The 17,534-nt window shown below is 37.8% G+C and overlaps 1 protein-coding gene across 1 annotated transcript in view; it reads left to right on the top strand.

Annotated features, from left to right (window-relative positions):
• Nucleotides 1–17,534, top strand: part of LOC150077695 (uncharacterized) — a 110,158-nt gene that overhangs the window by 71,903 nt on the left and 20,721 nt on the right. Inside the window, exons 3-4 of the mRNA XM_090384916.1 lie at nt 1,430–1,593; nt 13,329–13,432. Coding sequence (XP_090241042.1) covers nt 1,430–1,593; nt 13,329–13,432 — 268 coding nt within the window. The remainder of the gene's footprint in view (nt 1–1,429; nt 1,594–13,328; nt 13,433–17,534) is intronic.

The following is a 17,534-nucleotide window of genomic DNA, read 5'->3' on the forward strand; positions in this document are numbered from 1 at the left end:
AATGGTCCAAACACTCCGTTCAGAAAAACTCATTAGAGGTTTTTTGAGACTGGTGGTCATATCCATTGGGATACTTTAATCTCCCCCTTTTCCAAAGACCCATATGTTTCAGAGAAATTTGGATCAAGGTGAAGGAAACCCCTTTGTTGTCCCATGTTTAAGGATATGGTTCTGTAGTTATATAAGAATTTTTCTGCGGGTGGCACAAACTCCATCTAATATCGACAATAATTTACAATCTCTGCGAACAAGGATAGTGTAATGTGTGGCTGAGCTATATTGTGCTGATGTGTAGTGCTGGCGACTCGGCAAAAAACGACGGCCTGGTAAATCGATTATTTAAGGGATCATCTGCGCTTCTTTGGCAGCTCATTCCAAAATGATTTTGGCCACTATGCTATGGTCTGCATGGGTAGCACAGTGGTATCCTCAGCGTCCTCCCACACCGGGTGGAAAAGTTCCGGATTCGAAGCGCGTCGATGACACAAGGAACTTTTATGTTTTTTTTTTTTTTTCACTCCGTGGCTGAGTTATTCGATTTCAGGCGTAGATAGCAAGGTTTTCCCCCATAAACTGTTTTTTTTCGTCCAGGTGAACAGGCAAATCGACCCGAGAACACATGCAATTTACAGACACAAATACGGGTGATCCTAATATAATAATTTTAATTTTGAATTATGGCCACTATGATATGGAACTTAGAACGTTTGACTTTTTCTTAGGGTTGGATTTATCACACTTTGTCTCCAAATCACTCTCTCTATCACTGGAAGTCGCAGCCTTTATTTCAACACAGACTGTATATTAAGACACCTTGTAGGGGACCGACCGATATGTGATTTGCCTGATTTATTATGTTTTACGATTTTCAATTATTCGACTATAATAATGTAAATTTTAGCATTATTTTGATTTCGCATTTCTGTTACACAATATATGTATCGCGTTTTTGCTATTTAAATTACGTATGTGTTTTTTTTTTTAAGTGGATTTTAATGACTGGGACCTTGTTATTAATAAAAAAAATGATGAGATTAAGCTAAATGTTAGTGGGACGTTTAAATGCCCCTATGAAATCTCATCTTCAGGAGGAGTAAAGATGGGCATGCCTCAAAAATGTAAATTAATTATTTTTTTTCTCAGTCCTGCAGAGAATTTCCTAGATACGTTAACTGCACAAAATTCTTCAGCATTTGACTGCCTCTCTGCTGCATCTGAATAATCAACATTTACCCGTGTTAAATTTCAGAGTTAACTCATGGGCAGATGATTGAGATTTCTTCTGTCATTTATTCAGAGTAAAACTGTACTGTAATGTGGACTCAATAGATTTTCAAAGCAATTCATAGCTTATGAATTTCTTTACAATTTATCTTCTTTCTCTTAGATATTACTTTGTTTATTCATTCATTTGATTTATGCATTTCAGGTGTAGTTGCGAATGTATTAAGATTTGTGGGAGCAGAAATAAATGCAACGGTGTTCTTGGATTCGGAAACTCGTCCAGCACTCGATAACGATTGTGTGTTTTGTTACCAACCGCCTTGTAACTTCACTGTTGAAATATCGGTTAAGGTTCCCTCAGACTGCCAGGTTCGTTCATGATTCAGCTCTTGTTTTATAGTGATGTTAAGTAGTTTTTAAATGACATCTTTATAAAATCAGTGTACTGACATGTTCCTTAGAGGATTAACAAGCAACTTAGATGGTTTATGTGAAGTCTTCATCAAAATAAGTACTATTTATTTAAGCTTAAATTTTTAGTGTGTAATGTTACTCTCTGAGCCTTTGTTTAGCATAGCTACAAACAGGAACGTTACTGACTTTTAAACTGAAGTGCTTATCTTGACATAAAGCTGTTCGTGACCTTGCCAGTGTTCTTGCTTTGGTAAAGCCCCACAGCCCTCTAGCGATTTTGCAGTTAGCCACGCCCACGCCCACGCCCGAACTGTCGTTTTATTTCTTCAGATTTACTACTCTTTTCTTCGATTTCCTGCTGTCTCAATAACGACCCACCTGCTTATTTGTTACTGATATTTAAACCCATTCTTAACTCTTCAGCATGCCATCTAAAGAAGCGGTTTCATACAATCTATGTCAAAAAAACAGTACGGAATTTGGTTATCTGCAAGGGAATTTATTTGCAGTATGGTTTTTTTGTGATGAGTATTCATTGATAAAGAACTTTTTAAATCAAGTAATTTAAAAAACAATTTCAGATGCCCTTCATGCAAAAGTGCTAACAAGAGAAGTTCAAATTTACAGTCTCCTAGTCAGCATCAGCTGAATTTCCAGGATACCCCAACAGATGCTGATCTCGTTCGCAACGGTGACCAACCTTCATCCCCCCCTCCGTCAATATACTACAGTCTCCTTAGCCCTCAGATCATAAAATGGAATCAACTAAAGATGCCTCTGACTCTAAAGATGCCTTCCTATCCGCTCCCCCCTCCCCCCGCCGTCAACAGCCTCAAACAATGATTGCTCATTTGCTTCCCTGGAACAAATGCTGAGGAAGCAATTTAGAGAAAATAAAGATACTAAACAGCATCTTTTTCGAATAGAAGATCAGCATTGTAAATTCTACCACTTGCTTCTCGAACTAAAGGCTATGGTCGAAAGCCCTCTGATGCCTCACCCTTCTGTTCATCAGCCTTCCGCAGTTCCAGCCCTCAGTCCACATTCTGAAGAATTTTGTTCAGAAAAATCAGTTGCGCGATCCCAAAAATCTAGCTCTAGCTCTCTTTCTCTCCGAGAACACAATCGTGCTTACTCGCAGCGTGTTGACGCAGGCAGACAACCGATATCCACCACTATTAGCAATCAATAGAAACCGAGCAATTTTTATGTGCACTGTCAAAATTATTGCTCTGAGAATTATCCTGAAGTGCCTTCCCATAATAGCTTGCCTACAAATTCCCTAAGTTTTAAGTTTCCCTGCAGAAACAGCAGATATCCAAGTATAAAAGGAACAAGGAATATGCAATCTTTTTTTAAAACTAGAAACATAAATAGCACGACGCGTAGAATTGATAACATTTTTGTTAGCTGGTTATACCCCAATACTACCTGCCAGCAGATGGACCAGCTACAATTAGAGCTGGAATTTCCAGGTAGAGCTTTCAAAATAAAACCAAACATCGCACTTTTGCATCATTTAGAACTGAGCTAAACAATTTTGACCTATAACAATATCTAAATATTGATATCTGTGCAAATGGTTTAGTCGCCATGCCGTTTTATGGAGGATCGGTCAACTATTGGAGGATCGGTCAACAACTCTAGTGAAAAATTACCAATTAATTCTCAATCTGTTGAACTCTCTCCATAGCTAGAGATTAATACCCCCAATTCTGATCCTAATCCATCATTTAACCTGCCACCCAATACATCTGTTTTGAAACATCCTTCCAACACATATGTCCATCTCAGCATTTTTCTTCAAAATGTAAGAAGCATAAAAAATAAACTGTCTACTCTTATTTCATTAATGGTTGAAGAATCTCATATTATCATATGTTTAGTAGAAAAGTGGATGCAGGAATCTCTGCAGGATGTTTTCCTATTGCCGAAGAATATCAACTACACACAGGACATCAATAATTAATCGTAGAGGTGGTGGGAGAGCAATTATTTTAAAATCCAATATTATAGTTTTGAACACATACAACTCTAATACCTTCAACTTTGAGGGAATTTCCCTACTAATTTCCCTACAAAAAGGTCAGGGAAGGACCACCGCACATCTCCGGAGCAATATGGCCTTAGTTGCTAATGCTCCTAAAAAACAAAAAAAACAAAAAAACCAAACCCACTAATCGAAGTTAAAGATTCTCTGCTTCAACCTTATAATATTTACATTCTGCCTAGACCTAACTGATGACATCATTAATGAAGTAATAACTTGGATCACTACTGTTCTTAAGCCTCAAACTAACATAATTATAATGAACAGCTTTAACCTTCCCCTGCCCAAATATAATTTTCAAATGAAGTTGCTGTCCGATTCATTTTTAGTTGTAGGAGCTAAAACAGCAACGCCTCTGTTACAAGACGTAATGAGGTGCTTGATCTTGTATATTTCAATTTTCCACTGCACGAAAAAGTTAGCAGCAACACTACATTTCAATCTGACCACAAAAGTATAGAACAGCAAGCGACAATTTGCTGTGGGAATCTTCGGCCACCTCTGGAAATCACTAAAAGAATACCATCAATTATATTCTTCTCTACCTCATTGTATCAAATTCATCTGTTGTCTCTACCGTTCTCTGAACTCCACTAATCACTTGGAGCTCTTTGACTTCCTCTCTTTGCAATTTGACTTTCTCCAGTCCAACTTTCGTAACAGTGAGGTAATTTTCCTTGATGATTTTAATGTTCACAACTCCAGCTGGCTTCCGTTTTCTAGTCACACCGACCCAGCTGGTCGAGATGCTGAAATTTCAATTACTAATGACCATGCACAGATTGCACATTTACCTACAAGAATACCAGACAATCCTAACCATACAGCTAACACGCTTGATCTTTTTTTTCTCACAAACATCCCTACTAAGTACACGGTTGGAGTGAGAGGTCATTTCGGCACTTAGATCCTAACTTGGTGATTGTGTCTTCTCGAATGGAACCTTTAACTCGTGGCTAATTACAACCCAGTATTGTTTGGTATTACAAGAATGCGAAATGAGATGACCTGCGAGATATCTTTTCTTATTTTCCTTCTTCAGACTACTGTTTCAAAACTTCTGATGTCAAAGTTTGCTCAGATCGTGTCAGTGAAATTATTTTTGTAGCAACAGAATCCTATATTACACATAACACTTTAAAATCTTGTCCATTATCTAAACCTTGGTTTTTCAATAAATGTGCTAAAGCTGTTCGAGAGAAGAAGGTTGCATATCGTAATTGGCTTGTTTCTAATACTTCAGTTTCATTTTCTGCCTACACCAAAGTTGGCAACAATTGTAAAGCAGTTATTAATCAGTCCAAATTAGAGTTTGAACAGGCTAAGAGTAGAAAACGTTCTTCTTGCTCTAATGGTAGCCGAGAACTGTGGTCTCATGCCAAAGTTATTGGCCGCAACTTTTGCCCCTCTCTGCTCCCACCTCTGTCAAAACCAGATGGTTCTGTTGTCACTTCAACCAAGGATAAAGCTCACCTGCTAGCATCCCATTTTTCTTCCAACTCATGTATTAATGATCTTGGTAAAACATCTCCCACCATACCGAACACGCTCCATTCCATACCTCTTGTGGTCAAAAGAATGTCAGAAGGATTTTCACGAATCTGGATGCTAAGAAACCTCTAAGTTCTGATGGTATTTTTTCTACTTGTTCGGAAACGTTGTGCTCCCGAACATACTCTTGGTCTTTGCCGCCTTTTTTCACTTTCTTATTCCAAAGGTGTTTTTCCTTCTGCTTGGAAATTTGCTCATATCCAGCCAGTTCCTAAAAGGGTGAAAAATCCCTCCCATCCAATTATCGTCCCATTGTAATTACTTATACTCTTTCTAAAGTAATGGAGAAATCAATTAACCACCAGCTCTTAAACTACCTATAAACCTTGTGTCTGATCAACATGCGCCATTATTGATTCCGTCAGTGTCGATTCACTGGAGATTTTCTGACTTATATTACCCATTTATGGACTAATTGAATGGTAAAGTTCTGTGAAGAACAGGCAGTTGCTCTTGACACCTCAAAGGCTTTCGATCGTGTTTGTCATAAAGGTCTTCTAAACAAGCTTCCACCTTATGGTTTTCCAACTGTGTTTTGTAATTGGTTATACAATTTTCTCTCTGATTGCTCACTGAGGGTGATGGTAGATTGCTCTGGGTCTTTTAACCTCTCCATTAATGCTGGTGTCCCCCAAGGTTCAGTTCTTCCCCCAACTCTTTTCCTCTTGTATATCAATGACCTTCTTCCATTGACTGGAAATCCTATTCATAGTTTTGCCGGTGATAGCACATTGCATTCCACTTCTTATTTTGAGAAACCTTGCCCTGATTAATCAGCTTCCACTTCTCGAAAATCTGCTACCAATTCCTTAAATGCCGATCTTCAGGTAATTCTCCAGCGGGGCAAAGATAACTTAGTCGATTTTAATGCTTCTGTAACTCAGTCTTGTCTTATATCCTTGGCGACACTCCGACTTCTAGGCAAAATGATATATCTCTTTTGGGGATTACCGTGACTTCTACTCTCTCTTGGCACAAACACTTTACAAATATTTCTTCTTCTGCATCTAAAAAAAAACCTTGGTTTTCTCTTTCGCTATCGGCGTTACTTTTCTTCCAAACAGCTGTTCACTCTGTACAAATCGCAAATCCGCCCTACCATGGAATATTGTTCCCACATCTGGGGTGGTGCCTCCAAAACCTCTCTCAGGCTTCTTCATTCCATTCAGAAGAGGGCAGTTAGGTTAATTAATGATTCATCTCTAACAGAGTCTCTCCACTCGCTGTCTCCTAGACGTACTGTTTCTGCTGCATGCCTCTTCTACAGATACTTCCATGGGCACTGTTCTTCTAAATTGACTTCTATAATTCCCGCTCTCTCTTTCAAAACAGTCCGAACACGTGCCGCCACCAGCCAACATCCATTTACTGTCCAACTTCAAACTCAGAGAACCAACTTTTCATCTTCCTCGTTTTTCATTCAACTGCCGTTTTCTGGAACAACCTTCCTTCATACGTATTTCCTGAAAATTACAGTCTACAGAAGTTCAAGTCCAATAGCAACAAATATCTTGTTTCGTCTTCTCATTCTCCAACCCAAGAACAGTACTAAGTACTATAGGTTCTAATACCACTCGTGTTTGGGGTTACATAAATAAAAGAAATGAAAGAAACGTTTTTGAAGCACATAAAATACTACCCATGGGATTTTCTCAAAAATATTCCTACACACGACATCACCATTCATCTTATAAAATGGCTGAATGAACTAAAAACGGAGTCCTCATCCAAACTTGTTAGAATATCATCTCACTCTAAAACGTGGTGTCAAAATCCCACCTGAAACCATACTTTAAAATAACGCAAAAATACCACAGACAGCGGCATTTCATCAGCACACAAAATATAAACAGAGCAGAGCATTGTTTTGACAAAAGAAAGTTCAGTCTAAAATTTATGTTATGTCCATGGTAAAGCACAATAAAAGAGTATTTCCTACAAAAACAACAGCATGATGTAGTTTTTGAATTGATAAGATGCAATATGGAAACAAGCAATTCTGAGATTTGCATCGAATGTATACAAAACAGATTTATAATTCTTATAACATCGAAGCATGCAACATGCAACATGAGTTGTGGGGTTTGAACCGATTTCGCTGGGACGGGTCCCCAGGAGGATGCGGGTCCCGACCTTAGGGGGACGGAGGCAGGTGCCGATTTGGCGGGAAAATAAAAAAGTTTTGTTTTTCTCTCAATAGATGGCATTATTTGTAATTTCTGAATTTAAATTTGAATTTAATTTTGCTTTGGACTGGGACTGTCTGAGCGTGTAGCACAGTGGTACCTTCACCGTCCTCCCCACACCGGGTGGAAAAGGCCCGGGTTCGAATCCCGTCGATGACGCGAGGAACTTTAATGGGCTTTTTTCACTCTGTGGCTGAGTTAGTCAGTCTGAGGCGAAAATCCCCAGAAACTGGGGATTTTCGTCCTGCAAATAGATAAATCGACCATAGAACACACGCAATTAACAGACATAAGACACATCACGGCAGATGAATTTAATTATTCGGGTGGCCTAAATATAAAAGTTTGGTTCTTTTTTTGGGGGAGCTTGAAATAGAGTTGCTATGATTGTGTATCTTACCTCGCGACTGTGTGAATTCTACCGTAGATTTTGGTTAGATGTAGCTTTTGAATGTATCGATTGTGACGTCATAGTGAATTTTTGTGAAAATGTTTAGCGTAAATTATGTGGCAATGCATTGTGGGTGTTAATAGGGACGGTGTATTTTGGGGTTGCATATGATGTGGAGAGGGCCGCCGGCCGCCCCTCATCTGCATTGCAGACGCAGCGCCTTGTGTACGGGAAGAAAAGCCATCCAGGATGAAAATTTTTTTTTTTTTTCTGAAAGATAAATTCCTTGTTGTTTCCAACTGCTGCTGAGACTTGAAAATAAATTCCTTTCTGTTTCCATCTGTTTTTTTGAGACCTGGAAATAAAATCCGTATTCTTAAAGATTTTTCCTTCCAAAGTTCTCTGTAGTCAGGTGGGGAGGAGCAGCAGTGCGTAGCACACGCTTCTTGATTAGACCGGGGTTCGAGCCTGTGACCACCAAAGTACGGAGGATGCGGAAAGGTCAGAAGAACCACCGCATATCCCCGGAGCAATGTGGCCTTAGTTGCTAATGCTCCTAAAAACCAAATAACCTTTCAAAGTTTCATTCGTTCTTGAAGACTGAAAATTAAATGAATGTGTACTTTGAAGTCTTATCAATTTTATTTGCAGTGATTTTGTTCTTTTTTCAGAAACTGTAATTTGTGAATATTAAGAACTAGACAATTCGATTTTATTCTGGTTATATTTCTTTTCTTTGGAATTAAATGGATATTTTCCAGAGAAAGAGCGATACAGAATGTATATATCTATCATCTACAGTTTATTTTTACTCCTATGTCTCTACCCACAGTGATTATGTTTAGGAATCACAAGGACTGATAAAACCTCAAAAGCAAAGTTACTTTTTCTCACATTCGCCCCTTATACTGATTATTACCTCTGTATATACTTGATGTGTGAAATCTATCCCAAGGTAAGTTTTAAAATTAAACTCTTAAAAGGTAATTTTTCTCTCTAAGGTTCCTTTTGTAGTTGATTGAAATGTAAATGAGTTCACTTACATATTAATTTCAGAACATAAATTCAATCTTCCCGGAGATGCATACACTTTTGCCTGCGTTCGTAAACTACATCCGACGAGTTGTAAGAATCAGCCCCGATTGAATCTAACTGAGTTGAAAAGAATCTTCCAAGATTTCTGTCCTCTTCTCATGGCTGTGTGGAAATGAACTTGTAAAGTGTAATGAAAGTAGTTGTTTACACTTTTTCCAGAAAAAAAGCACACAAGAGATTATTTTCATTTCAACAGAATACGAATTTACATCATCACAGGAAATAATTGCAGTTAGAAAAGTAGAAAATGTTTGGGCAACACAAGCTTTTGCCATATTGAAACGACATATTGTAAATTCTTTGTTGTTGTCTATTTTCACTGGTTATTTTTGAATATCATTAGTTTCATCTTCACAAATCATGTCTGTACATCCCACCAACTCCAGTTAATACAGCTGACCGTTTCCGCTTGAAAAGAGAAGTACCGATCATCACTTTTGGGAGGTACCAATCCATTTGGGGGAAAGGGGGACATTTCTTGTCTGAAGCGAACAGAATCATTCGTTTTATGTTCAAGACGTGAATACGATTTCTGATGGATCCAAATTGGGAAAAAGTTTTAAAAGCAAAAGACGTGTGTGTGCGTTTCTAAAAAACTTTTAATGGTTGATTCAACTGTATCTGCAAACGATTTCTGATTGGTCGAAAATATAACCTGATATTTATTTCCCTGCTTCGAAATGAAATATATTTTGTTTTTCCCCATGTCTGTTTGTGTTCATTTTTCGAAAAACTTTCTCAGTGACTGCAGTTAGTTTTTTTTCCTTAAGATTGTCATTTTATCGTGTTAGTTGTTATCACAAGATGTTAGTGATAAAATTGCCAACTTTAAGTTCGACGTTTTTGCTGTCTCCACAACAATAAAAGTGTATATTAAGCGACACCAAGCATGGCTGTTTTAGTGATTTTTTTAGTGAAAATTACCAACGTTAAAAAGGTTGGCATTTTAGGTTATTTTCGATGTTACCTCAAGAATAAACTAATATTTTAACATTATCAAGTGTGGTTTTTGACTACTTAAATTTCCAAGAACAAACCAAAACACACATGTTACGATTAACCATTTAGTTTTCGCAAGAAATCGAAGTGTGTATGCAAAGCCGACATGTGTTTCTTTTAGTGACCACCAAATAATGTGTTTTACGTCAAAAACTTAAAATTACCAATATTAACGGTGACATCTGCTTCTTAAGAAAGTTTGATCCCGAACTGAACTTTGAACACGAACACTGATTGATCAATTTTTAAAAACAAATCAACCACTGTGATCGGTTTACATATTTTCCCCTTGGGTTGAGGGGTGTCAGGGAAAAAACAAACAAACGGACTTTGGGGGAACATATGAGCGAGTGTGTTTTTATTTGTAAAATTTACGACATTTCATGGACATTTTTTCTGGAACTGTATACTTCCAAACATCAAGTTTATTTAAAACCCGAATAAATAAATCTCAAAAACTCGAATAACGCCCCTCGTTTCCTAAAATAGTGTTTTTTCAAACTTTGGAAATTGTTAAGTTTCAGAAATAATAGTTATTTGTTGATACACATTTTATTCTTGGGTATGATTTGTGCTTGTCAGGTCACCTGTGCACTTTTGTCAAACTTTGGAAATTTTAAATTTCAAAAAACAGTGTTACAATATGAATATACATTGTGTCGACTGTTCTTTGTGTGCAAAATTTGTTTGCTTCCTACTCGCATATAATTTCGAGCTCAATCCACACTTTTGAAATCCGAGAAAAAGGACAAAATGTGGTTCTTCTTACTAATAAAAAAAAAAAAAATTATTAATCACGAAAGCACATTACGATGAAAAACATAAGTAGACAGTTAAAGTCACATAACTGGAGTTGGTGGTATGTACAGATGTGATTTGTGAATATAAAATCTGATAATAATCAAAAATAACCAGTGAAAATAAACAAGAACAAAGAATTTACATTATGCTGTCTCAATATGGAAATGGCTTGTGTTTCCCAAATTTTTCTACTTTGCTAACTGCAATTATCTCCTGTGATAATGTAAATTCATATTTTGTTGAAATGAAAATAATCTTTTATGTGGTTCTTTCTGGAAAAAGTGTAAACAGCCACTTTCATTACACTTGAGAAGTTCATTTCCAATCAGCAATGAGAATAGGATAGAAATCTTGGAAGGTTCTTTTCGACTCAGTTAGAATCAATAGGGGCTGACTCTTACAACTGGGCAGCTGTAGTTTTCGAATGTAGGCAAAAGTGTATGCATTTCCGGGCAGATTGAATTTATGTTCTGCTGTTAATATGTAAGTAAACTCATTTACATTCAAACAATTCGAAAATTGTAGATCTCTTAAAGTATCATTTATAACTGACACAATGCAATAGCGTAGCTTAAGGACGAAGACGTGCACTTCTACTTCCTTGCGCACATTTTAATTCTGTTTTTAAATCCTAACTTATGCTAACGTAAATTTAAAATTATCATCCAATTTATTCCAACATCAATGCAGATTATAAAAAGGTGAGTGTCATAATAAATTAAATTAAGCTACGCTATTATATTGTGTCATTCAAACAATTTTAAATCTTACCTTGGAATTGATTTCATAATCAATAAATACAGAGGTTACAAACAGTAGAAGGGGTGAATGTGAGAAAAGTTAACTTTGCTTTTGAAATTTTATAAGTCCTTGTGATTCCTAAACATAATTGCTGTGGTTAGAGATATGGGAATAAAAATAAACTGTTGATCATAGAAATATATATTCTCTATAGCTTTTTCAAGGGGAAAATATCCATTTTAATTCCAAAGAAAAGCGATATAACCAGAAAAAAATCGAATTGTGTAATTCTCATTATTCACAAATTACAGTTTTTGAGAAAAGAACATAATCACTGCAGATAAAATGGATAAGAATTCAAGCAAATATACGTTTAATTTTCAGTTTTCAAGAATACATGTAAATTTGGAAGGAAAAAACTTTAAGAATACGTATTTTATTTTCAGGTCTCAAAAACAGAGGGAAACAGAAGGAATTTATTTTCAGATCTCAGCAACAGTTGGAAACAAGAAGGAATTTATCTATCAGAAATAAAAAAGTTTTTCATCCCGCACACAAGGTGCCGGGTCTGCAACGCAGAAGCGGGGCGGGCGACGGCATGGAGAACGGCGGCCCTCCCCGAGAGCATAAGCAATCCCAAAATACACCGTCCCTATTAACACCCACAATGCATTGCCACATAATTTACTCTAAAATATTCACTATGACATCACAATCGATACATTCAAAAACTACATCTAACACAAATCTAACTGGGGAATTCGCACAGTCCCCGCGAGGTAAGGTGCCTGCTCACTAATCATAGCAACCCTGGTTCAAGCCCCAGACCACACGGAAAAATAAATTGAAATTTAAATTGAGAAATTGCAACTAACGCCATCAATTGAGAGAAAAACAAAACTTTTAATTTCTCGCCAAATCGGGACCTGCCTCTGTCCCCGCAAAATCGGTTCATATTGTTGGGACCCGCATCATCCTGGAGACCCGTCCAGTGAAATCGGTTCAAACCCCACTCAATTACTACTAAAAGGATATGTCTCCAGGTCAAGGCTTGCTAATTAACCAACTTCTGAACAAGAATACAGTTCAGTGTGCAGTTAACCAATTATGCCCTGATAGTAGTGAAGGTCCTGACAGCATCTCTGGTTTTATTGTTAGATTGTCCACCATATACCTCATTGATTTGTTAGTGCATATCATTTCCAGGTGCATTCCTTCCAAGACAATAGAAAAATTTCAGGATTATGCTGATTCCTAAAAAAAGCTTGCAGTAATAATCATTCCGGCAGTCGACCAATTGCTGTTTTGTCAATGATTATTAAAATTATTGAAAAAATCATGGTCCCATATCTTCAACATGCAATCTTCGCTAATGCACCTGTCAACATGCATTTTGGCCCAAGAGTGTGCTCTACAACAACAAGCCTAGCTGACACCATTGTGCGCATCCAACCTGCGTTTCAAGATAATACACAGTGCGATGTATTTTACTTAGACTTCAAAGATGCTTATGACAACATAGATCTCAAAAAAGTTTTTGAAATACTAAACATTCATTTTCTCGTTGACACCATGATCATTTCCTATCTTCAGTACAGCCTAAAATGCAGATATCTCCCCTTCCCCACTAGTACTGACAATATTCTCGTCACAAACTCAACAGGCATTCCTCAAGGACCGTTCTCTCCAGTACTATATTTTCATCAGCATCTCTTCATCCACTTCTGCAAGAAATTCCAAATCTACTGGCATATGCCGATGATTTAAAGTTATTTATAATTTATAATATCACTTAAAATTCTCTGGTATTTCTCACCTGCCTATTGTAATTTTTAATGATAAACATTGTAATCAAACTTGTTTCATTAATTTGCAGGGCCCTCTCGCAGTGTTGACATTTTTACGTTATAGAGTGAAAGTTTCGAACACAGACACTATCCTGGGTCCATTCCCGGCGGAAATTCAGCCTGGGTGTCCAGAGTAAGTAAAATTATTTACCATCATGTAAATGAAGACAACAGTTTTCTTACCTTTTAGAAGCGATATTCGATCTAATAATCGTGCTCAGCAGAACGGGTGCAAAAGAGTCAGGTCAGCTCCATTCAAAGACGAAATAAACTTCTGAGGGATTAGGGTTAATTTTTTAACTGAAATCGCTAGTGTTTGGTGCAAAAAGAAGGTTTTGAAGTGAACCTTCTTTAGGCGCGCTTCAGGCATTTTTCGAACACAGATACTATCCTGGGTCGGATCGGAGTAACTTGCGTTCGTGGATTAGCAATGAAGGCAACGAAAATACGACCATTGCCATAAAGGAATTACAGGCACGTTGAACAGCCAGTTATCGTACATGGTTAAATATCCCGGTTCTCGTGCCATATCAGAAGTTAAGCAGCATTAGACCCGGTTGATAATTGCAAGGGAATACCAGATGTATATGAGGTTCTGCCTTCCTTTCTTTTTCTTCCCCTTTTATTAACATGTGGAAAATATTCTTCCGATTTTCACGTACCATTTAATTTTGTTAATTGGCAAGGTAATAAACTGTGTAAATCTTCGCTTTAATCTTTAATTTTATAGCCTGTGGATGATGTTCCCCTATTTTCGCTGATTATATTGCCGTTAATAGAAATAAATTTAATTCGTAAACGAGACCACAATCAGAAGCGCTTACTGCATATAATATAGTGAACGGTATTTTATTATGGAGTGTCCATTGTAAAGTGATTCGATCGAACCGTCAACCAATCGTAAATCGGACGTCCACTCTAGTGAGCGTTGTAAGGCGTATAGAGCATGTACACGTGCAATGAGACCACCGAAACCACGCCCATTGAGTATAAAGGAGACAGATCTAAACTATTTCGATAGCGGAAGAAATTACAACGGATGCGGTTGAACAAAGAAGCCGACCAACTACAACTTAAGAGCCTTACATCTCACCAGAAATGTTAGAAGTGAATTTGGAAGAAGGAGTCAAAGGAGTTGATGCTGCATTTAAAAAAAAAAAAAAAAAACCCGAAGCATCCACAAACATTTTGTACGTACAGTACTGGATTTTCGGTTAGTCTGTCCGTGTGTGATCGTCTTTCGTTCAAGACCGACGTGGTAATTGTAGCAGTTCGAGATAACGCTCTCTTCTGTAAACAGCATTTCCAAATGAGGATGAAAGCGAACATTCGGCCTGCAACAGCTGTCCTGACTCTCTCAAGAACAAAGTGATTCCTGCTCTTTCGAAGTCAAATGGGTTTTAAAATCATCCAATGCTTCAGAACTTGCCAACATTAGGTATGGTAATGGAACATCTCATATCTCCGAGGCTCCCATTCATGCAGGTTCGTCACCTGCGGCATTCATACGGTCAATACGGGATCCTCGGTAAAGTGATAAACGTTTGCCTAAAGAGGCTTTGGCATATCAGTGTTCGTTTAAAAACTCTGCATTCCGTCGGCTCAACGATGTCCATTTCGAATTGCAATCTGCCAAACCACATTTACTTTTCGGGCAGAATCTCAGCTATCTGTTGATTCAACTACTGCTCATCTCAGTTGCCCAAATTATTTGTTGTATGATTTCTTTCGTCTCAAACGTCGTACTTGTGCCTCCTCTTTTAGATCTTATCTGGCTTAAAATCTCTCTACATAATTGTGTCAAATTCATCTGTTGTCTCTGCCGTTCCCAAACTCCACTAATCACCTGGAACCCTTTGACTTCCTCTCTTTGCAACTTGACTTTCTCCAGTCCAACTTTCCTAACAGTGAGGTAATTTTCCTTGGTGATTTTAATGTTCACAACTCCCGCTGGCTTCTGTTTTCTAGTCACACCGATCCAGCTGGTCCATATGCTCAGGTTTTGCAATTACTAATGGCCTTGCACAGATTGTTCACTTACCCACAAGAATACGGGACACACCTAAACATACTGCCAAAACGCTTGATCTTTTTCAAACAAACAACCCCCCTAAGCACGGTCGAATCGAGTAGCATTATAGTCACATCAAATCGCAAGTTGGTGATTGTCTCTTCTCCAATGGAGCCTTTATCGCAAGGCAATTCCCCACCTCGTATTGTTTGGCATTACAAGAATACAAAATGGGATGACCTGCGAGATTTCGTTTCTTATTTTCCTTGGTCGGATTACTGTTTCAAACTTTTGATGTCAACGTTTCTCAGATTGTGTTAGTGAAATTATTCTTGTAGGAATGGAATGCTTTATTCCCCACTCCACTTTAAAATCTTGTCCTTTATCTAAAACTTGTTTCTCCAATAAATGTGCTAACACTGTTCGAGAGAAGAACATTGCATATCGTAATTGGCTTGTTTCCAATTCTTTTATTTCATTTTCTGCCTACGCCAAAGCTCACAACAATTGTAAAGCAGTTATTAATCAGTCCAAACTAGATTTTGAACAGGCTAAGAGTAGAAAAATATGCTTCTTGCCGTAATGGTAACTGAGCATTCTGGTCTCTTGCCAAAGCTTTTGGCCGCGACTTTTGCCCATCCTGCTCCCACCTCTGTCAAAACCAGATGGTTTTGTTGTCACTTCAGCCAAGGATAAAGCTGACTTACTAGTATCCCATTTTTCTTCCAACTCATGTATTAATGATTTTGGAAACACACTTCGCACCATTCCCTACATACTCCAATCAATGACTCCTGTGGTCTTCCATCAAAAGTATGTGAGAAGGATTTTGACGAATCTCGATGCTAGGAAAGCTCCAGGTCCTGATGGTATTTTTCCTCTTGTTCTCGAAACCTGTGCTGCTCTTGCTCTTTGATGTCTTTCTTCATTTTCTTATTCCAAAGGTGTTTTTCCTTTTGCTTGGAAATTTGCTATACACAGACAGTTCCATAAAAGGGGGACACATCCCTCCCATCCAATTATCGTCCCATTGCAATCCCTTTTACTCTTTCTAAAGTAATGAAGAAATCAATTAACCGCCAAGTCTTAAACTACTTAGAAACCTTCCGTCTGATCAACGATCGCCAGTATGGATTCCGTCAGTGTCGATTCGCTGGTGATATTCTGGCTTATGTTACCCATTTATGAACAAATTAAAAGGAAAGGTTCGGTGAAACACAAGTAGTTGCTCTTGATATCTGAAAGGCTTTCGATTGTGTTTGGCATAAAAGTCTTCTAAACAAGCTTCCATCTTATTGTTTGCCAAATGTTTTTTGTAATTGGTTTTCGAGTTTTCTCTCTGATTGCTCGCAGATGGTGATGGTAAATGGCTCTCTGTCTTATAAATTATCCACTAATGCTGGTGGTCCCAAAGGTTCAGTTCTTTCCGCAACCTTTTTCATCTTGTATATTGATGACCTTTTTCCATTGACTGGAAATCCGATCAATAGATTTGCCGATGATAACACATTGCATTCCACTTTCCATTTCCAGAAACCTTGCGCTGCCCAAGCAGCGTTAATTTCTCGAATATCCGCTACCAATCCTTTAAATGCCAATCTACAGGTAATTTCCCAGTTGGACAAACACAACTTAGTTGATATAAATCCTTCTAAAACTGAGTCTTTTCTTATATCTTACAAAAAGGATTCTTCTGTTCCTATGCTTATCTTTGGTGATACTCCGATTTCTAGGCAAAATGATATATCTCTTTTTGGAATTACCCTGACATCTGATCTCTCTTGGCACTAGCACATTACAAATAATGCTTCCTCTGCATCTAAAAAAATGGATTTTCTCTTTCATTCTCGGCGTTACTTTTCTTCCAAACAGCTGCTCACTCTGTATAAATCGCAAATCCGCCTACTACCATGAAATATTGTTCCCACAACTGGGGGTGGGTGCCCCCTAAACTTCTCTCAGGCTTCTAGATTCCATTCAGAAGAGGGAAATTGGGTTAATTAAAGACTGAACTCTAACAGAGTCTCTCCACTCGCTGTTTCATAGATGCTTCTATGATACTGTTTCTGCTGCATGCCTTTTCTGCAGATACTTCCATGGGCACTGTTCTTCTGAATTTGCTTCTATAATTCCCTCTCTCTCTTTATAAACAGTCCGAACACGTACCGCCACCAGCCAACATCTATTTACTGTCCAACATCAAACTCATATAACCAACTTTTCA

This window comes from Mastigoproctus giganteus, chromosome 11 (genome assembly GCF_048544385.1).
Source record: "Mastigoproctus giganteus isolate SK-2022 chromosome 11, ASM4854438v1, whole genome shotgun sequence".
Taxonomy (NCBI): Eukaryota; Metazoa; Arthropoda; class Arachnida; order Uropygi; family Thelyphonidae; genus Mastigoproctus; species Mastigoproctus giganteus.